This window comes from Mus pahari, chromosome 8 (assembly GCF_900095145.1).
Source record: "Mus pahari chromosome 8, PAHARI_EIJ_v1.1, whole genome shotgun sequence".
Classification (NCBI taxonomy): Eukaryota; Metazoa; Chordata; class Mammalia; order Rodentia; family Muridae; genus Mus; species Mus pahari.
Window position 1 is genome coordinate 87729733 of NC_034597.1, and position 21771 is coordinate 87751503.

Consider the following 21771-nt stretch of genomic DNA (forward strand, 5'->3'; position numbering starts at 1 on the left):
CAGTTTGAGACAGGGTTTTCTCTGTATAGCCCTGGCTGTCCTGGAACTCACTTTGTAGACCAGGCTGGCCTCGAACTCAGAAATCTGCCTGCCTCTGTCTCTGCCCCTCTGCCTCATGTTTTGGTTTGCATTTTTTTTGTTTGTTTGTTTAATGTATTTTTGTTTCATTGTTCATTAAATCTTTTATTTTATTTTTAGGCTATTATAAGTATGTCATGACTTATGCCTTTGAGATAGTTTAATAACTGCTTAAAATCATGGCACTAATTTCAATGTCATCTCAGTGTGTCTCTATTGCTTGTCTTTCCCTTTAAGCATGTCACATGATGCTATTTTTTTCAATTAACTTTGTTTTTTAATATATCAAGGAGTACAATTAAGTACTATCATGGTGAGCAAGCTGTGTGCTAAGTTCCCTCTGGACAATACTGATGGTTTTTTTAGGAAATTAGATTCCCTGTGCCCATTGTCTGTTTGATAGTACTACAATTTTAATTCTGATACTTTGGCCTTTGTGGTCTATAGGGAGTGTGTCCTCATATATGTCCTGACCAGGGGCTAACAGCCTGAGCCGAGAGAAGCCTTAGTGTCCAGTTCCCCTTCTCTGGCTGCCTCTGGAATTGCTTCCTCCCTCCTCTGCAGCTGCAGTGGCCTTCTGACCCTGCAAGGTAGGAAGAAAGGCTGAGAGCTTTGCAGTCCACCTTTGCTATGCCTCATGACACACAGTGGACTGGCCCTCTTTTTAAACAACACTGAAACAAGCCAGCAGGCCGAGGGAACCGTGCAAGTGCTCTTCTCTTCCATGTACTGGCGTGCTTGCTGGTGTGCTCGCGGTGTGCTAGCTTGTGTGCTCACTGGTGTGCTCGAGGTGTGCTCGCGGGCGTGCTTGCTGGTATCACAGGTATGCTCGAGGTGCTCCCTGGCGTGCTCCCTGGCGTGCTCGAGGTGCGCTCGCTGGCTGGTGTGCTCGCTGGCGTCTGTCTGCTTTCATCCTTGCCCTGGGCCTCATCCTTGGTTGTGTAGTAGGACTGGCCAGATGGGAGCTTGTTTGGCCATTACCTTGTGCATACATGAGACAGGAAAACGCGCTCTGTGTTGGGGACCACGTGAAGACGATTTCTGGACTTGTGATCTCTTACCGTAGGAAGAGTCTTATTCATTGCAAACTAATTTTCCCATTTGGCATGAATGAATTATGGATGAATGAATGAATAACTTTTTTCACAATTACATATGAAAGAAAATACTGGAATCAAAAGTTTTTAAAACGGGCTGGAGAGATGGCTCAGCAGGTTAAGAGCACTTCCAGAGGTCCTGAGTTCAAATCCCAGCAACCACATGGTGGCTCACAACCATCCATAATGAAATCTGATGCCCTCTTCCGGGGTGTCTGAAGCCAGCTACAGTGTACTTACAGATAATAAATAAATAAATCTTAAAAAAAAAAGTTTTAAAAACATAACCAGAATTTAAAGAAAACATGAAGTTTTAGAATATTGTCTGTTGATTTAGTAGTTTGGACTCAAAGGAGAGATGGCAATAACAACAACTTGGTAAGCCTTACTAAGAAATGCTCAGATACTTATTAGCTATGTCTGTGAATTTTGAGACTGTTAATTACGAAATTAAACTTTCATTTTTGATTTAAAACTATTCAACGGATCCAAAAATGGTCTCAGTGTGATTTAACCACGTGGTGGCAGTACATACCCTGCTATCTTTAAAAGAGCAAGCAAACAACAAATTGTTTTGGTTACTTGGAAAAATCTTGGTTTTGAACCTGCACTGCATTAACTTGCCTTTTATATTTCTAATTGTCAATCAGCTAACTAAAACATCAAGTGCTGTTTGTTCTTAGTAACACCCAGTGTTTCACTGCTATGCAATATAAGAAAAACAAAAACTTTTCTTCCTTAATATATGATCTTCAGATAAAAGATTCTTCATTTATTATAATAACTTCATAGTCAGGCCTACCAAAACATTAAGAGATGTTAAATCCACACGACTACAGGAAATTTAACCCTGCCTGTTCAGAGAGTCAGTTCATTCCTGGCTGGTGAAAGATGAAAAAACTCCAGACACTTAATAGAATATGACTCCTGATCTTTAGAAAAAGAAATAACTTCCTAAAATGCCATTTTTGTATTTGATTTTAAACACCCAATTATTTCCCTCTGACCTCCTGAGTCCTGCACATACATGTGTTCATATATCGTACACACACACACACACAATGGAAATTTATAATAAAAGTATCTGTAAGCACTTATACATTAGATATCATAAGCATGTTTATGAGAATACAATATAGCTCAAAGTAAGCTATAATCTTGCTACACTTAGAATTCTCAGACTTGAAATAAAAGCAGAACTACATTTTGCCCTGTAGCATCTATATATTCCAAATAATTGGATGTGTGACTAAGGATATCACTTTCTTTTCTTTCTTTTTTTTTTTTTTTGTTCGTTTGTAGATTTACTTATTTATTATATGTAAGTACACTGTAGCTGTCTTCAGACACTCCAGAAGAGAGAGTCAGATCTCCTTACGGATGGTTGTGAGCCACCATGTGGTTGCTGGGATTTGAACTCCGGACCTTCGGAAGAGCAGTTAGGTGCTCTTACCCACTGAGCCATCTCACCAGCCCCAGGACATCACTTTTCTTTTTTTTTTAAAAAGATTTATTTATTATATTTAAGTACACTGTAGCTGTCTTCAGACACTCCCGAAGAGGGCGTCAGATCTTGTTACGGATGGTTGTAAGCCACCATGTGGTTGCTGGGATTTGAACTCTAGACCTTCGGAAGAGCAGTCGGGTGCTCTTACCTACTGAGCCATCTCACCAGCCCCCAGGACATCACTTTCAATAAAACTCAGCATCCTAGTGTGACAGGTGCATGGACCCTGAACGTGGATCATTTGAAAAAAGATGAGGTTTTGTTTGCTCATTTAATTGATGTTAAAAACAAACTCGACATTTTAAGATCAAATTTCAGTGTTTGATTTTATATTTTTCACTTTGTCTTTGACATAAAGTAACATAGTTTAAATATTTGACTGTGTAACACATTAGAAAGATTGGAATCACACTTTATAGTTTGGCATTACTAAATCTCATTTTTTACATATGCCTTTAAAATCTATTGGTTTTCTAAAACCTGTTGAAATTTTACCTATAATGCAATGACTGACAGTTAAAAGTGCCTACACAGGGAAACATCTGTGGGGAATCTAGTGCTATGTGACCTTTAAGTTTTTCATCAGAATAGAAGCCTAGTTAGTTGGATCACCGTCTCATAGGTGCTATGTGAGGAAACAGTCTTTGAAAGACTTTCTTATGCATGTGTGCTCTGTCTGCATGCCCAGGAGCACAGCAGATGCCTTTACACATGGTCATGAGCCACCATGTGGGTGCTGGGAATTGAACTCAGAACCCCTGGAAGAGCAGTCAGTGTTCTTAACTGCTAAGCCATCTCTCCAGCAAACTGTATTTACCTCCAGTGCTTTTCAATTTTAATTTCAAGGACAAGTTCAGAATAGTTTTTTGATACTGAGGTGAAATTTTGAAGCCAGTGGCCAAGAGGGTAATCCTCATTTTATAGCAGGGGAAAGACCCTCCATAGACACCTTTCAAATGCTGTGGATTAACTCTTAATGTACTATGATAAGTAAAGAATAATTAATTAATCTTAGCTGTGAGCCATTCTGGTTAGTGTCTTTGAATGCAGTCTCAGTAGTAAACCTGTAACATTTCACAGAGGCTAACCCTTATCTAACTTCTGCGTATCTACTCAATTACAAACCCTACTTTCTTTCACACAAAATACAGGGTTTCTTAACCCAGACTCTGAAGGCATATATTTGATCATTAAAAATACTTATTGCATTATCATGTGTGCATGTATGTACAAGGGTGCATATGTGTATAGGTCAAAGGACATCTCAGGCGGTAAGGCTTGGCAGCAAGCTGCTTTATTCTCTAAGCCATCTCACTGGCTTTTTTTATTGTTGTTAAACTGTATAATTTAATACTTAGTGTTTTCAGTAATTAGTAGATGTGTATGTTCAGTGCTGTGAATGGATAATTTGTGAGGTCAGTGTCCAGACTGAGACAGGAGCATGGTGATTTTGAGGTCATCCTAGGGCTGCAGAATGAAAGTCTATCTGAAAAACCTCAAAACCTAAGCAAACCAACCAACAGTGGTCTATATAAGTTGCTTAGTGCAAAAACTGAAAAAGGACATTGGAAAAAGAATTATGGAAAATGTTGGCATGAAGGTAATACTAATACGAGATAGATGAAATTTAAAATTAAAACCATAAGACTGAGCACAGGGACCCCAGTGGAGGAGTTAGGGGGAGGGATTGAAGGAGCTGAAAGGGTTTGCAACCCCATAGGAAGAACAACAATATCAACCAACCAGACCCCCCAGAGCTCCCAGGGTCTAAACCACCAACCAAAGAGTACACATGGAGGGACCCACACCCACGACTCCTGCTGCATTTGTAGCAGAGGATGGCCTAGTCGACATCATTGGGAGAAGAGGCCCTTAGTTCTGTGAAGGCTCAATGCCCCAGCATGGGGGAATGCCAGGGCCAGGAGGTGAGAGTGGGTGGGGTGGGTGGGTGGGTGGGGTGGGTGGGTGGGTGGGGGAACACCCTCATAGAAGAAGGGGGAGGAAGAATGGGATAGGGGAGGGACTTCCAGAGGGTAAACAGGGAAAGGGGATAACATTTGAAATGCAAATAAAGAAAATATCCACTAAAAAAAAAATAAAAATAAAAAAAATTAAAACCATATAACAGAATAGCAAAATATATTATGGCAAAACCTGATGTTATAGACAGGAACCTTTACATAGTGAATGGCATAATGTTTATAAAGTAAATTGAGAGCTTAGTAGAACACAGCTTGGAAGTTTAATTTGCTTCTATAAGAACTGGTGTAGATGAGATAGATAAAATAACTGAGGCCTAGAAGGACTAATTTTATCAATGTTTTGATACAGTTGCTATAAAGAAAGCCTGCCAGCCGCAAGCCAGAGACTGGGTTATTTAAACATCTCCAGAAAGTTTGCTAGACCACTGTGTTACACTTGATCACATAGAAAGAAACAAATGCATTTTAGGTACAACATTTTATAGTTCCTATTTTTATCATAACTTAATAAAGAAGACAAAGAGGGAATAAACTTTCTCAACAGTTAAATATTTCTGTTGGTTCAAAGAATTTACAAAGGAAAGCATTGTAAACAAGAATATTTGATGTCTGAGTTCTCAGAGCATATTTAAACGTGTACCAGAGAAAAAACCTTGACCTTGAATTTTTTTTTATTACTCCACAAAAAAGATAAAAATAAAGATATGCACTCCTCATCCATGGCTGCTCCATGCCTGCGAGCCAGGGTTTCTAGTGTTGGAGGCCAGCTTGGGCTGCCTGGGGAAACAGTTGGGAACAAAAGCTAAAAACAACACAAAACCAAAAAAATGAATAGAAATAAAGTATTGGAAATTTAGTAGTTGTGTACATGTGTGTATGTGTTTGCATTAACAAACTTGAAACTGAAAGTGAAGTGTAGCTTGTGAATTAAACAGAAGCGAGTGCAGTTAGCATGGGAATATTATAAAAGGGAGTGAAATTGTCCACTAATCTGGTTACTACCCGGTTCAGAAATGGATTAACTCACGTGAGGTCACAGGTCAGTTCTTAATTCATAGTTAACTATCCTATTCCAGGTTACTGAAAAGGTAGAAAATTCTGAGGTAGCATAAAAGCAAAACAAAATAAACTTATAAGCTCATTTTATTTAACCCATTGAAACAAAAAATTCAAAATAAAATGTTTACAAATGAATTCTACTATTATGCATTTATTTTATGTGTGTGTGTGTGTGTGTGTGTGTGTGTGTGATGTGTGTGTGCCATGTGTATGCAGATGACTGTGGCGGTCAGAAGAGCATCAGGTCATCTGACCGTTCTATAACTGCAGTTAGCATGAGCCACTGTACCAGGGCTGGGAAGCAAACCAGTTCCCTCTGCAAGAGCAATAAACGCTCTGAAAGGCTGAGTCATCTCTCCAGCCTGAGTTCTACCATTATAACAAAGTCATGATACTTTATATGACTAGTTAAAGTATATTCCAAACACAGGGAGTAATGGATTACCAGATGGGAGAAGAACAGTTATTTGAGTATGTCTGTAGCGTTGAGATTTTGTTCTTGATGAGTCCCCCCACTCTCGTTTTGAATGCAGTATTTTCCTCATGTGCATCTCTAACAAGAAAGGTAATGGACTCAGTGAAGAAAGCTATAAAATCTGTGCTGGGAAGATTGCTCAACCTTGACAGCATTAGCTGTACACACAAGAGAACCAGAGTTCTGATCCCCAGAACCTATGTACATGCAAGGTGGGTGTGGCAGCCTCTGCAGCTTAACACAGCTTTCCTCAGAAGCTGGCCAGAAGCTGTCTGAGTCCACTAGTGCTGGGTTTAATTCCTGATGTCAGCCTGCTGCCTCCTTACGAACGTGCATGCGCTCACTCACACGCAACCAGCCATGCACACACACACACACACACACACACACGCACACACACACACACACACACAGATGGACGGACGTGTGGACACTCATGCATGCTTATCACACAGACACAGGGAGCAAAAACACTACAGAATCACATTTTTTTGCATGGAAATAACCATATTTTAGAAACATTCAAGTTTCTAATAGTATTGTTCCATGATTAATAGTATTAAGCAAGAGCAGTTAAATTACATTCCAGGGTTTTTTCTTTTTTGTTTGTTAATCACTTGGGAGATTCAGAGGAAAGAGACTGTCTCAGTCAGGGTTTCTATTCCTGCACAGACATGACCAAGCAGCAAGTTCAGGAGGAAAGGGTTTATTCAGCTTACACTTCCACATTGCTCTTCATCACTGAAAGAAGTCAGGACTGGAACTCAAGCAGATCAGGGAGCAGGAGCTGATGCAGAGGCCATGGAGGGATGTTCTTTACTGGCTTGCTTCCCCGCTCTCTTATAGAATCCAAGACTACCAGCCCAGAGATGGTCCCACCCACAAGGGGCCCTCCCCCTGGATCACTAATTGAGAAAATGCCTTACAGCTACTGGATCTCATGGGGACATTTCCCCAACTAAAGCTCCTTTCTCTGTGATAACTCCAGCTGTGTCAAGTTGACACAAAACTAGCCAGTACAGAAACATAACACAAAATTAAGTGTGAGTAACTCGCATCAGTTGATGTGAAAAATAAGTGCTCCAGGATCTCCCAGGAAAGTATGAAAGAGAAGATGTGGCAAGGGGGTGTGGGATGTGGGAGACCAAGCAAGAGCTCCGTGTAACCTTAGTGCTTCCACAGCCAGCTAAGCGTTCTGTTGGCATGAAAACATAAATGTCAGTGGAACAACATCTGTCCTTACATTTTATATGATAACACAAAATTAACTCCATGTAAGTTAAAAATGTTAGAAGAAAAAAACACAATTACTTTAACAGTCGCTTGTTGGAATAAATCTCCAATCCAAATATGCCCTAGCAATGAAAACACAACTCAATATGAATACATGCTGTGCGCCTAGATTGGGCAGATCTACTGCTACACTACCATCTTCCCCATATAAGAGACCCCTTGTACCTGTGGTTTCTCCAGGCCACGTGCTTCTGCTCCACTTTTTCCTCCTTCTCAGTCACATTCATATTCTCTCTCTCTCTCTCTCTCTCTCTCTCTCTCTCTCTCTCCTTTTCTCCCAAAACCTTCAGCTCCACCTTTCCCTCTTTCTCCGCCCAGTCACCAGCTCTAGCCTTTATTTTATACATGAAGGTGGGAAGCAGGTTACAGGTGATCACCTGAGTGTTGACTAACTCCTTGTTCGCAGCCCCTCACAGGAGAACAGAATTAACATCAACTATAATTTGCCCCAGGGCTATCCACAGTAGTCACTGAGCTTTCAAACTTACAGTTAACATATTTTTTAGGGAATCCAAGAAAGAAATGATTTCCATTTTTAACTGGAGTTTAGGATTTCAAAAAGATTAGCAGTTCTTGTGACTCTTGATATTTGGAATTAAATCTGTTAAGTACTTAGAATTTATGCTCAGCATTACTTTAACATTATAGTAGTTTTTAGAATTAGAAATCACTAGGTCCTAACTTCAGTGCATTTACAAAGAAGACATTCATAATTAAAATATTTTGATAGCTTTATTTGCTTTGTAATTTGGTGTGTTTTTCCACGAGCTATTAGAAATAGTTCTCTCAAAGCGGTTCACAGGCGTCACTAGAATATGAGTGGAATCGACATTACAGAAACCCTTGAAGAAGCTCTCATTTTATGCTGCTATTGAAACTCTAAGTGAATGTGAGAACTAGGGAGATCTTGTTGACCTGAAACCTGATGCACATATTTTAATAGAAACAAAGAGGCGAGGCTAAGATAGATAGCTCATCTGTAGCTAGGGAAGTGGGGAATGTGGTAGACCAAGCAAGAACTCAGTATAATCCTTAAAACTAGCTGTTCTAACTGGACCCTAGTTCAGTCCCCAGCACACACATGTGGCAGCTCACAACTGTTCGGAACTCCAACTCTGGGGGATCTGACACACACACAGAGAAAGATGCAAGCAAAACACCAGGGCTCCTAAAATAAATAAATCATTAAAAAATATATTCAGAAAAAGAAATGAAAGATGACTTATCTTGAACACACACCAGTGTATTTGCAGCCCGCAGAGCACCTGAGCTGTCTAGCCTTGGAGCTCAGCTGTCAGTACCGCCTTCAGCCATTTACGTTCAGAATGGCTCAGATGCAGGCCATCTGCCTCACGAGTACAGCCAAAGAATTGCATGGTACAACAGAGCATCTCTCATTGCAGGGAGGTTAGAGTCAACTGCGGGCCAGTAAAGCAAAACTCAAGGTGTTTATTTCCCTTGGTGGGTTAATGGAATGCCTTTCTTTTCCTACCTATACTTGTTAATACTTTTAGTCCTAATCTCAATGACACAGAAGACCAGAAAGCCATACTTTCGTTACATTGATATACTCACATTCTTTGTTGCTATGTGATATTTTAAACATGATATATTAAGTTCATCTCTCAAATGTTAAGATGGAATTTGAGCTGAGTATGGTGGTTCATGCCTGTTATTCTAGCTGTCTGTCAAGAAGCCAAGGGCAACAGGATTACAAAATCAAGGCCAGCCTTGGCTATATTTTTAAACGTCTTGTGGGGGAAAAAATTAGATTTGGATCAGTATCTATTGAAAAACTAGTATTTCAGGTTTGTTCAACTGTATGCAACCTAGCTATAAAATGGGTCATTTAAGATCTCAACATAGTGTTTTTGCCATAGATTCTGCCAGACCTGTAAAGTAGAAAGTCATCCAATAATGATGAGCCATTGATTAGTTACTATACATTGCTTTTGGTGGTGCTCTTGACATTGTTAGTTTTGGTTTTGGTTCTTTGAGACAGGGTTTCTCTGTTTTTGTTGGTGGTGGTTTTTTTGTTTGTTTGTTTTAAGCTCTGGCTATCCTAGATTTCACTCTGTAGACCAGGCTGACCTCAAACTCACAGAGATCCGCCTGCCTCTTCCTCTTGAGTGCTGGGATTAAAGGCGTGCACCACCAGCACCCCATTTCCTGTACACTTTTTTGCAAAGCTATGGTTAGTTGACAGAAAGGTCACAGATTTGAACTCTCATCATAATCCAGTGTTCAGATCTGATGAGAGTATCTTTTTTTCATCTAGATTATATTTTACTTTAAAAATGTCTTCAACTTTAAACTAGTAATGTATTCCTTAAGGAGCTTAACAAGGACAAAGAGTAGACTCTGGCAGCAGAGCTGACCCTTGGTAGAAGGGCAGTCTACACCAGTCAAAGGTGAGTTCGGCTCCTGGCCCTTCTCATGAGTTAACTCTTTGGACAAAAAGTATTGATCATGTGAAACTTGTAGAGAATTCTGAGGAATGAATTCTCACTTTTCTAAAACAGTTAAAATGTAAGTTGTCATTCACAGAGTGTCTTTCCAGTGTAAAGTGCTTCTGATTGAGCTCACTGACCTCCAGGCCATGTGATGATGCCACCTTCCCAGTCTCCTTAGTGGTGTCTGGCTGTAGTCGGGGTACTTCATGTGCTAACCGGCTGCCTTGACACATAGGTTACCACTTTATGGATTGTATTATGTGAGAGACTGCAAACTGGCCCACGTGGCTTAGAACCTCATCCCATCCACGCTAATTACCATTTGGTTCCATGGCTGCTTTTTTTCTTTTCTTTTCCTTTTTTTTTGGGGGGGGGGGTCTCTAGGGGGAAGGTTCAAGATAGGGTTTCTCTGTGTAGCCCTGGTTGTCCTGTAACTCACTCTGTAGACCAGAATGGCCTCAAACTCGGAAATCTGCCTGCCTCTGCCTCCCGAGTGCTGCGATCAAAGGCGTGCGCCACCACGCCCAGCTGCATGGCTGCTTTTGAATGTGCCTGTCTCCTTTCTTCATTGAGTACTCTTTACTTCTCACAGGAGCATTCAGACTTTCTCCAGATTTTCTTTTATTTAGGTTTTGCTTTTAAAACAGTATCTGCCGTGTAGTCTAGCCTGTCCATGAACACCTGTCCTGCCACACCTCCCTAAGGATGCGGAATGCACATATGCACCACCACAGTAAACTGTCAGATGATATTTTTAAAAATATGTATTTGAGAAATAATTATGATGATTGTTTTAGGGGAGAGAGGTCAGAATCAACTTTGATTTATGTACATGTGATATTTGAAGCCATGAATCCTATAATTAGAGTTGTGTTTGGGCAGAAAAGTAAATTAGCTTCTGTTTAGTGGTTGTATAGTTAACTATAAAATAGATTCTTTAAAAAAAAAAAAAACAAAACTTGAAATTGAGAAGCGGACAAACTGTGATTTCCACATCCTAGACTTTAAACCTGGACCCCTGTGCAGAGCAGTCAGCCCTCCAGGCAGCCGGTCCCTTGCTTTGCTTCACTGTTAACTTACTGTTTCTGGTCCATGGTGGTGTTTTTAATACAGATGTGTCATTGTACTGTGTTCTCTTTGGTTCCCTGTCACCATGCTCACTAAGTCAGTAACAGCTCCTGCTTGCTTTCTCACCAGTTTTCCACTACTCTGCTTCCCACCCTCTTTGACACGTGCACACCACATACATACACACACACACACACACACACACACACACACACACCACATATACATAAATACAGACACATACTTTCAGCTCTAGACTCTACATATTAAGAAAAATGTAATATTTGCCTTTCAGTTATAATTTGTAATTGATTCTATCTTCCTGCTGATGTCATGATTTCATAGTTTTGCCATTCAAGAAATTCCACTGTGTATATGTATTACCACATTTTCTCTATCTGTTCATCTGTTGATGGACATCTAAGCTGGTTCCGTTTCCTGACTTGTGTAATAGTGCAACAATGAACATGAATCTACACGTATTCCTCTGATGTGTCACCATGGCCTTATGTTGAAAGGGAGATTGTGATAGATTATCTCCAGTGTATTTTTCATCTCTGAAATGCTGAGTATCTAAAATCGCTGCTGTTGTCTGGACTTAAGAGAATTGGAGGGTGGGGCCCCATTCAAGCCTCCTTTTAAAAGCTTGTGATACATAAAGAAGTTGGAATGATACAGCTAAATTTTTCATAAATCAAAACCTTACCCATTTAACAACAGATCAAGCAATAGCAATTTCTTTCATACTGCCTCTCCACAACACACACACACACACACACACTACATACAATATTATTGCTTAAGAGGTGATATGTTATTTAATCTTTAATTTTGGCTGGGAAACAATTGGTTGCTAGGCATATATTAATTTTGAAGTAAGCCTGTCTATGTTTGACTTACCTATACTAAACACTAGGACTATAGAGTGTATCTTTCATAATTAGTTTACTCGTTAAGTATTTCTGCTATAATGACTAAGGGTTACTGGGTATACAGAGAAGATAGGACAGGCCTTTAAGGAGCACAGGGTTATGTGTGGGTCTAAGGAGAAGGTCATAGATAAGACCATTATAGCATATATTTGTAATTACAGGTATAGTATTTTCTACATGAAGATAGCAAACAACTTAAATGAAGGTGTGTGTGTGTGTGTGTGTGTGTGTGCGTGTGTGTCTCATTAACCTTGGCAGTCAAAAGTGTGTTGTGTTCCAAGTACATAAGGCTATCAAGCAGTGGGAGTCTCCTTGATGCTGCAGATTGCACTTGTTTCCCCTAGGTAATTGTTTTCTCATTTCAAAGAGGAAACGGTACTTGGCTGTTGATTCATTCAGCTGTAACCTAGAAATTCCCACTTTGAAAGGGGTGGCAAATACAAACTTTGTGTCTACTTCTTTTTCTATAAAAATATTTATAATTTTTTTTTGCATCTCTTTACTTCTCTACGTTGTCCTTTCTTGCTTCTTCCATAAACAATACTTAAAAAACTTTTATATAAAATCCACGGTACTAGGTGCTAGGATTATGAGAAACTTACTCTTTTCCTTATCTTGTGGGAGGCAAGGAATGGCTGCTCGTAGCACATGCAATCCACTTTTCAGTGGTGAGAGAACGTAAGGTAGACATCTTCCCATGGAACACAGGGAGAACGCAGTGGGGAATACAGCATAGTCTACTGCCTTTCTGCCTTATCCACAGAATTGTACAGCCATAAAGTGTGGATCCATTTTGAGGCAGTACACTATTTTCTGTTTTCCAATGCTATGGTAGTGAGGTCTAACTCCATAAACCAGGCTTTCAAATCCAACTGCCTCACCTCACAAGTGTTCGGCTTACAAACATATACCAACACACCCAACTCTTACCTTTAGTTTCTAAGAGTACCCAGAGCAGATCTCCCTACCCCAAAGAACAAAAAAGTTGTAACTTTAAAGAGAGATTTGTTTTAAACTTATTGAAAAAAAGTCATACATTATATTATTCACGTTTTTCTCCTCCCCAATTCCTCCCAAGTCCACCAACTCCCTACTCACCTTACTTTTTTAAATTTTCTTTCTCTCTTAAAAAAAAAAAAAATCAACAAAAACCAAAACAAGAAATAGACACACACACCACAAATTGGAGCTTGAAATAAATAAGAAAAAAAAAAACAGTCATTTTTTAAAATCCCAAACAGGTAAAATGAGACAAAAAAAAAAAAAAAAAAAGTCTACAAAAATACCACTGAGTTCATTTTTGTTGGCCAACTAGGTATGAAGCATTGTTAATACTTAGTGAGATTCTACTCCATTGGAATAAAGCCGTTGCTTCTTGTCCAGTGAGAATTAATTGCAGACAGTGTCTTGGTCAGGGGTATGAGTCCATATTACTTTTTCACTTGCTGTACCAGTTTGAGGCCTTTTCCAGGCTGTCCCAGTCTCTGCATCTGTAAGATACTGTTTCCTTAGTCATCCATCACTTCTGGCTCTTATAAATCGTTCTGCCTCCTCTTCAGCATAGATCTAAAGGGACACTTTTTACTTGAAAGAAATTTTTGATTTAAGAGAAATTCATAATATAAAGTATGTGTTTCTACACTGAACTTCTGACTATGTTTGCTTATAAGGCATTTATACTGAAAGAAAAATCATATGTATGTGTGTATATATACATGTGTGCAAACTCTTCTCCATGGCAGGTGCCTGTACTTCCCATATTTCAAAGTCACATGTTGGAGAATATCTGATCATACTATGAACCCTGAGATTGTGTTATTTACTGGAAAAAAAAAAGTAACGTTTCTAGTTGTGGTGTGACTTGGCCTTTAATCGATCTGGCTGGAATATAGACACACCCTTAGTATACACCTTTAATCTCAAACAATCAAGTTAGTTTGTAGAAGGAACCACCCATGTTTGAAAGCTTTATCTACTTGGGTGGCAGACAAAGTGATAAATCAGAGAAAGATTTGACAAAATCAGATGTGTCCAACTCTCTGGAGAAGAGAGAGGAAAGGGAAGCTACTGAAGGGGCAGTGCTGACAGAAAGGAAGCTTTACTTAAGAGGCAGTTTTACTGGGACAGTTGTACAGAGGCAGGCTGCCGACACAGAGCTGAGGACAGAGTAAACCAGAGAATGAGAACACACTAGATTAGAAAAGAAGATTAGAACAGATTACTAGAGTTTGGGACCAAGCAGAGCAAAAGTCAGAGGTTGAGAGAGAAGCCAGATTGAATCAGTCAGCTTGGAGAGTTTTGAGCCAGAACAGCTGAGTTGAACCAGCTAGCCAGAGATCAGAAAGATCTCAAAAGGGTGAGCTTATTTAGCAGTAAATCTCAGAGGCTGAAACATTCTAGGCTAGATTAGATTGTAAGGAGGCTAGAAGCTTCCAAGACTAGCCTAGGTTAACAGACTGAGGCAATAAGCCTCCAAGACTTACAGCAGGTGACAATTACATCAGGTGAATGGAAGGTAAAGATGAAGTCACATTCAGATGTGACTGTCTAAGCATTTGTGCTTTTATTTCCCTCCCTACTCTGTTTCAGTTCTTCTTCAGTGCTGTGGACGGAACCCAGAGCTTTGCATGTGCTAGGCATGTGCTAGACGTGCTGTTTTCTGAGCTCTATTCCCAGGTCAGGTCTGCAGACTTGTACACCTGTGCACATCTCCCTTCACAGTTGCATCTGCTTTTTTTGCGTGTGCACATCATCAGAATACTCAGCCACAGTTCTCAGCTATGTGTTTATAACAAAATTTCCAATGCACATGGTTTAATTAGTCCAAAAGTATGTTTTCTATCCTCTTACCTGCCTTATCCATCTTCAGTCTCTCTCGTTGATGGCCTTTAATTTCAACTTTCTTTTTATCAGAATAGCCCGAGGCACCTCTATTTGTCCAGCTGAGCATTACTGGGAGAAAATCACCTTAGCAACAGCAAGTCCTTCTATTCTCTGTTAGCAGCCTCCAGTGGAGCACCTCTGGGCTTTCCCCTGATCCTTCATTCTCCTCAGAGCTGTTTTAGGCCTTCCCCCCTCTTCCTCTGAGCTACAACTTCACACTTCTCATTTCTGTCAACTCACTTGGTGCTTCACTTCACAAAGAAAATGGAAATTCTCTAATGAGTACTCCCAGGATTCCAGCCTGGGAGCCTAGACTCATACCTGGACCCATTCTGGTTTATTTATTTTCCTGGTTTTGTTGGGACGAGGACCAGAAGGAGTAGAAAACGCATCTAGGAACAGTCTCAGTCAGGTTGCTGTTGCTGTGACGACAGAAGAGAGCAGAGGGGGAGTTTATCTGCTTACACTTACTCATCACCTTTCCTCATCACCAAAGGAAGTCAGGGAACTCAAACAGGGCAGGAACCTGACTGCAGAAACTGATGCAGAGGCCATGGAGAGAGAGCTGCTGATTTGTCGCTTGCTTCTCATGGCTAGCTCAGTTTGATTTCTTTTTGTTTACTTGGTTTTGGTTTTTCTTTGTTTTCTTTTTATTGGATATTTTCTTTTTTTACATTTCAAATGTTTTCCCCTTTCCAGGTCTCCCCTTTGGAAATCCCCTATCCCATGCCCCCCTCCTCCAGCCTCTATGAGGGTATGCCACCATCTACCTACCCACTCCCTTCCTCCTGCCCTGGCATTCCCCTACACTGGAGCATCGAACACCCTCAGGCCCAAGGGTCGCTCCTCACTGATGTCCAACAATATCATCCTCTGCCAGTATAAGGCCGGAGCCATGGGTCCCTTCAAGTGTACACTTTGGTTGGTGATCCAGTCCCCGGGAGCTCCAGGGGGTCTGGCTGACTGTTGACACTGTTGCTTCCCCAATGAGGCTGCAAACCCCCTCAGCCCCTTCAGTCCCTTCCCCAACTCCTCCTTCCAGGACCCCACACTCAGTCCAATGATTGGCTGTGAGCATCCACCTCTGTATTTGTCAGGCTCTGGCAGGGCCTCTCAGGAGACAGCCATATAAGGCTCCCTTCAGCAAGCTGCTATGAACATAGTGAAGCATATGTCCTTGTTATATGTTGGAGCATCTTCTGGGTACATGCCTAGGAGTGGTATGGCTGGGTCCTCAGGACTATGTCCAATTTCCTGAGGAACCGCCAGACTGATTTCCAGAGTGGTTGGACCAGCTTACCATTCCACCAGCAATGGAGTAGTGTTCCTCTTTCTCCACCTCCTCACCAGCATCTGCTGTCACCTAAGTTTTTGATCTTACCCGTTCTGATTGGTATGAAGTGGAATCTCAGGGTCATTTTGATTTGCATTTCCCTGATGACTAAGGATATTGAACATTTCTTCAGGTGCTTCTCTGCAATTCGACTTTCCTCAGATGAAAATTCTCTGTTTAGCTCTGTCAGTTTGATTTCTTATAGAACCAGAACCACCAGCCCAAGGATGAACTCACCCACACAATGGACTCACACATCAAATACTAATTAAGAAACTTTCCTACAGGCTTGCCTACAACCCGATCTTATGGAAGGAAGCCTTTTCTCAATTGAGGTTCTCTCAGATGACTTCAGCTTTTGTCAAGTTGACATAAAAACTAGCCAAGACAGGGACCAAGTGGGTAGTATAACAACATGAAACATTAGAGTAAGAAGGTAGACTGTACTGTAGCAAATGTTTTTAATACACCTGTACACACACTACAAACAATAACAAAAAGACTGCCTTAATGTGCATAAACTACCACAAAATTGGTAGAATACTTGCCTTGTATCCAGGAAGCTTTGCATTCAATTCTTATCAGCACATAATCTGGGTATCATGGTATGTGCCTATAATGCACACACTCGAGAGTGGATTCAGGAGCATCAGAAGTTAAGGTTCACTCTTACCTAAGTAGTGAGTTTAAGTCCAGGGATGGAATATACTGAGACCCTATCTTAACAACAGCAACAATAGTATCAGTAGTAATTACAGTGCATGACTTTAATCCCAACAGTAGGGATGTAGAAGCTAGTCTGGTCAGCATGTCATATTCCAGTCCATCAGAACTTCACAATGAGACCATATCGCAAAACAAAAGTTTAAAAAAAAAAAATCACAACACAAGGCTCTAAGTGCTCATGAGTGTTTCAGCCTCCACTTCTATCTTCTGTCCCTACCCTTGGATTCTTACAGAACTTTGCTGGGTGTTTTTTGTTAGTTAGTTTTGTTTTGCTTTGTTTTCCTTCAGGAACTATACACTGTTTGTTTATTGGTTCATCCCTTTAGAGCAATGTTTCTCAACCTGTAGGTCACAACCCCTTTAGGGTTCATTGACCCTTCCACAGGGGTCATCTAAAACCATTGGAAAACACAGCTATTTATATTACAATTCATCACAGTAGCAAAATGGTTGTTGTGAAGTAGCAATAAAAATAGTTTTATGATTGAGGTCACCACAAAATGAAGAACTGCATTAAAGCGTCACAGCATTAGCAAGGTTCAGGACCCTGACCTTTCCTGCCGTTTCTGACTAACAGGTCTCCTAACTCTTTGGGTTACTTGGGTGTTTTATCTTTTGTCCACCCTTTAAATTTTTGAAAATTTAATATTGTGTGTATCTTTCTCATAGTCTTTATGCAGTTAGTATGCTATAGATTTGTCCGTGATCCTTTAGTCAGAGAAAATAGAAAATGTTATAGACATTAATGTTAATTTAATGAGCATTCATTATATGGTATATATTTTGTAAGCACTTCACATGTATTAATAATATTTACAAGAATTCCATTAGGTAACACTGAGGCTTAGACAAATGTCATATTGTAAATTACTCAGCTTCTAGAAACTAAATTCTGGACTCTAGCTCCTAATCACAGAACTGTCCCCTCTCCTGACACAATTAAGTGACCAGTAATGTTCAGCTTTGGCAGAACTGAATCTTCTTCTAGGATATAGGTATTAAATGATATACAGAGTGATCCTCTGCGGGGTAATAGAGCATCCTCAGCTAAATCCTACAGTAAGCTCAATAGCATTCCATTCTCACAAAGTGAGAGCCCTAGTGCAGGACGCTGTGATGGCCTCCCAAAGCAAAGGGCCTTGTCTTCAGATTTCTCACAGTTGTCTTTCAGGCAGATCTTGGATAGAAATTCGGAACCTGCTGTTCAGTGGTTGCTTTGTTTTACTTTGTTTTGTTTTATGTTTTCAAGAGGGAAGAAACTGTCTTATTCATCTTAGTATGTACAATATCAATATATTGTGAAGTAGCAATAAAAATAGTTTTATGATTGAGGTCATCACAAAAAGAAGAACTGCATTAAAGCGTCACAGCATTAGCAAGGTTCAGGACCCTGACCTTTCCTTAGCCCAAACTAAACATGTATAAATTAAATTCAAAATATTAAACAATTTATATATGTTTATACTAAACATTAAACATGTATAAATTGTTTAATATTTTGAATTTAATTTATAAATAATCTTGTGAATTCAAGATGACCTCTCTTTGAGTAACTATTATAACCTATTTGGACATGTTTTATTTTACTTATAAGGACATTTATATGTCCGTGTATGTGTGTGTGTGTGTGTGTGTGTGTGTGTGTGTGTGTGTGTGTGTGTGTGTTTCCTTATATATAAGAACATTTATATTTCCTTAGCAGAAAATTTCAATACAAAATATGATCTATTGTGTTTACTTTGAAATATGAAATTCTTCATTTGATTTACAGACATATGAAGAAGATCGAAGAAACAACGCCGAACTTCTAATTAGATGTCAACGTTTGACCTTAGAATTAGCAGACACGAAACAGTTAGTTCAGCAAGGTGATTACCGTCAAGAGAACTATGACAAAGTGAAGAGGTAAAGTGTTAGTGTGGCCATGGGAATTTTCAGTTCTTGTACTCATCACAGTCACCTGCATTTGTATAACCCACACAGTAATGTTCTCCATTTCCTTCTTTGTGTAGACATATACAGCTTGATGGATATTGGAGATGTTTAGTTTATGTAGAAATTGCTACCACCCTTTAAAATGTAAGAAAATAGAACCCTGTAAAATGCCTTCAGAATTTTTGCTAAATGTTATTGACTAATATGTGGTATGTATTGGTATTTGCCATTATGCCTAAATATAGTAATAATTTGATCTTGAAATCTATGAGAGCTGTATTCAGTAGACTCCTGAATAAAGCTGAATTTCAAAAGAAACATTTTATAATTAAGTTTTTATTAGCATCAATTAATAATACGTAGAGTTTCATCATGACATTTCCATATATATATTTTTTAGTCGTGTCCACCCCTCGGTACCTACCCTCTTTGTCCCTTCCACTCCCACTGACCCTCTCTTCTTCCAGCTAGTTCCCAAGAAGCATTTTAAAGTAAAGTAGTTTGAGATCGTATGATGATACTTACAATTGATGTTTTGATATCATCTTTTCCTCTCTAAATCTAACAAAGTGATAAATAGATGAGAAAAGGTATAATCATCTGAGTAACCCCGAGTTCCCCGACTCGTGCCCGGTGGCTGACGGAAGATGAGTCACAGTTGGTAATCATCAAGGTTGTGTGATAAAGTAATGGGTGTTCATTATAGTATTTTTTTATGTTTCAATTTTTTAATAAAAAATTAAGAAAAACAAAACCTTGATTTAAAAATATAAGCAATTCTATCTGTTAAAAATAGGACAGTAAGAAAGAGGAAGGGGTTCCAACTCAACCTTTTGGTTTATGAATGAGGTTTGAAACTGGACAAGCCATGTATGGTGGGAACAGTCTTGTAATCACAGCACTTGGGAGACAGAGGTAGGAAGATGATGAGTTCTTGAGGACAGCATGGGCTACAGCAGAAATCCTGATTCAGAAAACCAAGCCCAGGTCTCTCTGTGGCTCACTGGTCAAGCACTGTGATCCTGGGTTCACTCAGCAGCACTACAAAGAATAAAAGGAGAAGCCATGAAAATATAACTTAACCTGGGCACATGCCCCTGGGTAAAGTCTCCCAAATGTGCAAAATTAATCAGTATATAGATGTTATCTTATTTCTAGAATTCAAATGCTTCTGGATAAGGAATTTGTTCCTGCATAAAATTCTATGTGGCAGCTAAAGCCATCAACTTATATCTGAGTCACTTTTGTCTCAGCAGCTCTACAGCCTCTGGCAGAACATAATGTTCCCAGCTTTATTTTGTAATTTAATTCCTTTGACCCAGTGTGTTCTGATTTCTAGTAACAGGAAGTGCTATTTCAAAATTAATATTTGGGCTGTGATCATTGCTAGATCAGCCATTGTTTCTTGGCAAGGACCAGAGAGAGGGAAGGTGGAAGAATGTACTATACCGGACAAAATCACATTGAAAGGTTTAGTTCCAGTTCTACCACAGTAGTCAACTGAAGAACCTCTACCAATCAAATAGAATATAATATAGTATACTCCTATCTATAACCTAAATATAAAAATAAATACTGATGGGGGCTGGAGAGATGGCTCAGTGGTTAAGAGCACTGCCTACCCAGGGGTCCTGAGTTCAATTCGCAGCAACCACATGGTGGCTTACAACCACCTATATTGGGATCTGATGCCCTCTTCAGGTGTGTCTGAGGACAGCAATGGTGTACTCACATAAAATGAAATCATCAAAAAAAAATAATAATAAATACTGACAATTATAGTTATAACCCACTGATAGACTATGAACCTGTGAGGGGATGCTAGCAGTAAATGGGGAAAGATCTGAATAGTACATTTCAACTAATGTACATCTGTATATGGCCGGATGGCTGCTTTGTAGCCTCACTGATCTGATAATATTTGATTCAGAATTGTGACTGGAATCTGCAGCCTCAGGTAAAATACATTAAGGAGTAGGCTGTTTGTATAATCTAAACAGCATGAAGAAAACAATTTTCCTGTGGCGGGCAGCTCAGGAGTCAGTGAAGAACAGCTTCCAGGCCAAGTTCTAACTAGGAAAGAGGAGTTAGGAGCAGGTTCTGGGCTCAGTTTTAAAGATGCCTAACTGAAGGTTTGGACCCTGTTCTTAGGCTCACAGTTCTGGGAGACGGCTAATCTGAAAGGAGAGCTTTATAAAGTATCCAGGTTAATTATAAGCCATGTGTAAGAGAAATAGTGCCCTGCTGCCTGCCGCCTGCCTGTGTGCTGCTCTGCCGTATCAGTTATAAGTTCTGACAGGGTTTACCCTGAGAAGGCATCAATCTATCGTTCAGCTCTTTTATTATTTGTTAAGTTTCTTCTACCTGTTTAAAAGCTTTGGCTTTAAGGGGAGGTTGAAGGTGAGATGGCTGTGCTTGTAATTACAGCATGGGAAAACCAAGACAGCAGGATTGCTGTGAGTTCCTGGCTAGTGTAGTTAGCTAAGTGAGGCCATGTCTGAAACAACAGTGCGAGCAATGAACACTTACCTTAGAGCGTATGTAGTTTACTGCTTAGTGTAACTTATGGATGGATGCTTTAACACTAACGCTCACACACACACACACACACACACACACACAGAGGAGCCCTGTGGCTCGGGTCAGCTTCCTGCCACTCAGCTTCTGTGTGTTTCTGATTTTATTTTCATAGTGAACGCGATGCTCTGGAACAGGAAGTACTCGAGGTTAGAAGAAAACACGAAGTACTTGAAGCCTCTCACATAGCTCAAGCTAAAGAAAGGAATGAATTATCAAAAGAGGTAAGCTCCTGCCTCAACACACTCCTGCTTTATCACATATTGATGAGTAAATAGCCCAAGAAAAAGACAGACAGACAGATACCAGACAGAGAGACAGAGGGAAGAGAAAGACTACTAAGAAGAGAATTAGCAGGCATTTTTTGTATTAA

The 21771-nt window shown here is 39.9% G+C and overlaps 1 protein-coding gene across 2 annotated transcripts in view; it reads left to right on the forward strand.

Annotated features, from left to right (window-relative positions):
• Nucleotides 1-21771, forward strand: part of Pibf1 (progesterone immunomodulatory binding factor 1) — a 173234-nt gene that overhangs the window by 19993 nt on the left and 131470 nt on the right. For both annotated transcript variants that reach the window (XM_021202903.2, XM_029541980.1), the window contains exons 6-7: nucleotides 18658-18791; nucleotides 21514-21622. In XM_021202903.2, coding sequence (XP_021058562.1) covers nucleotides 18658-18791; nucleotides 21514-21622 — 243 coding nt within the window. The remainder of the gene's footprint in view (nucleotides 1-18657; nucleotides 18792-21513; nucleotides 21623-21771) is intronic.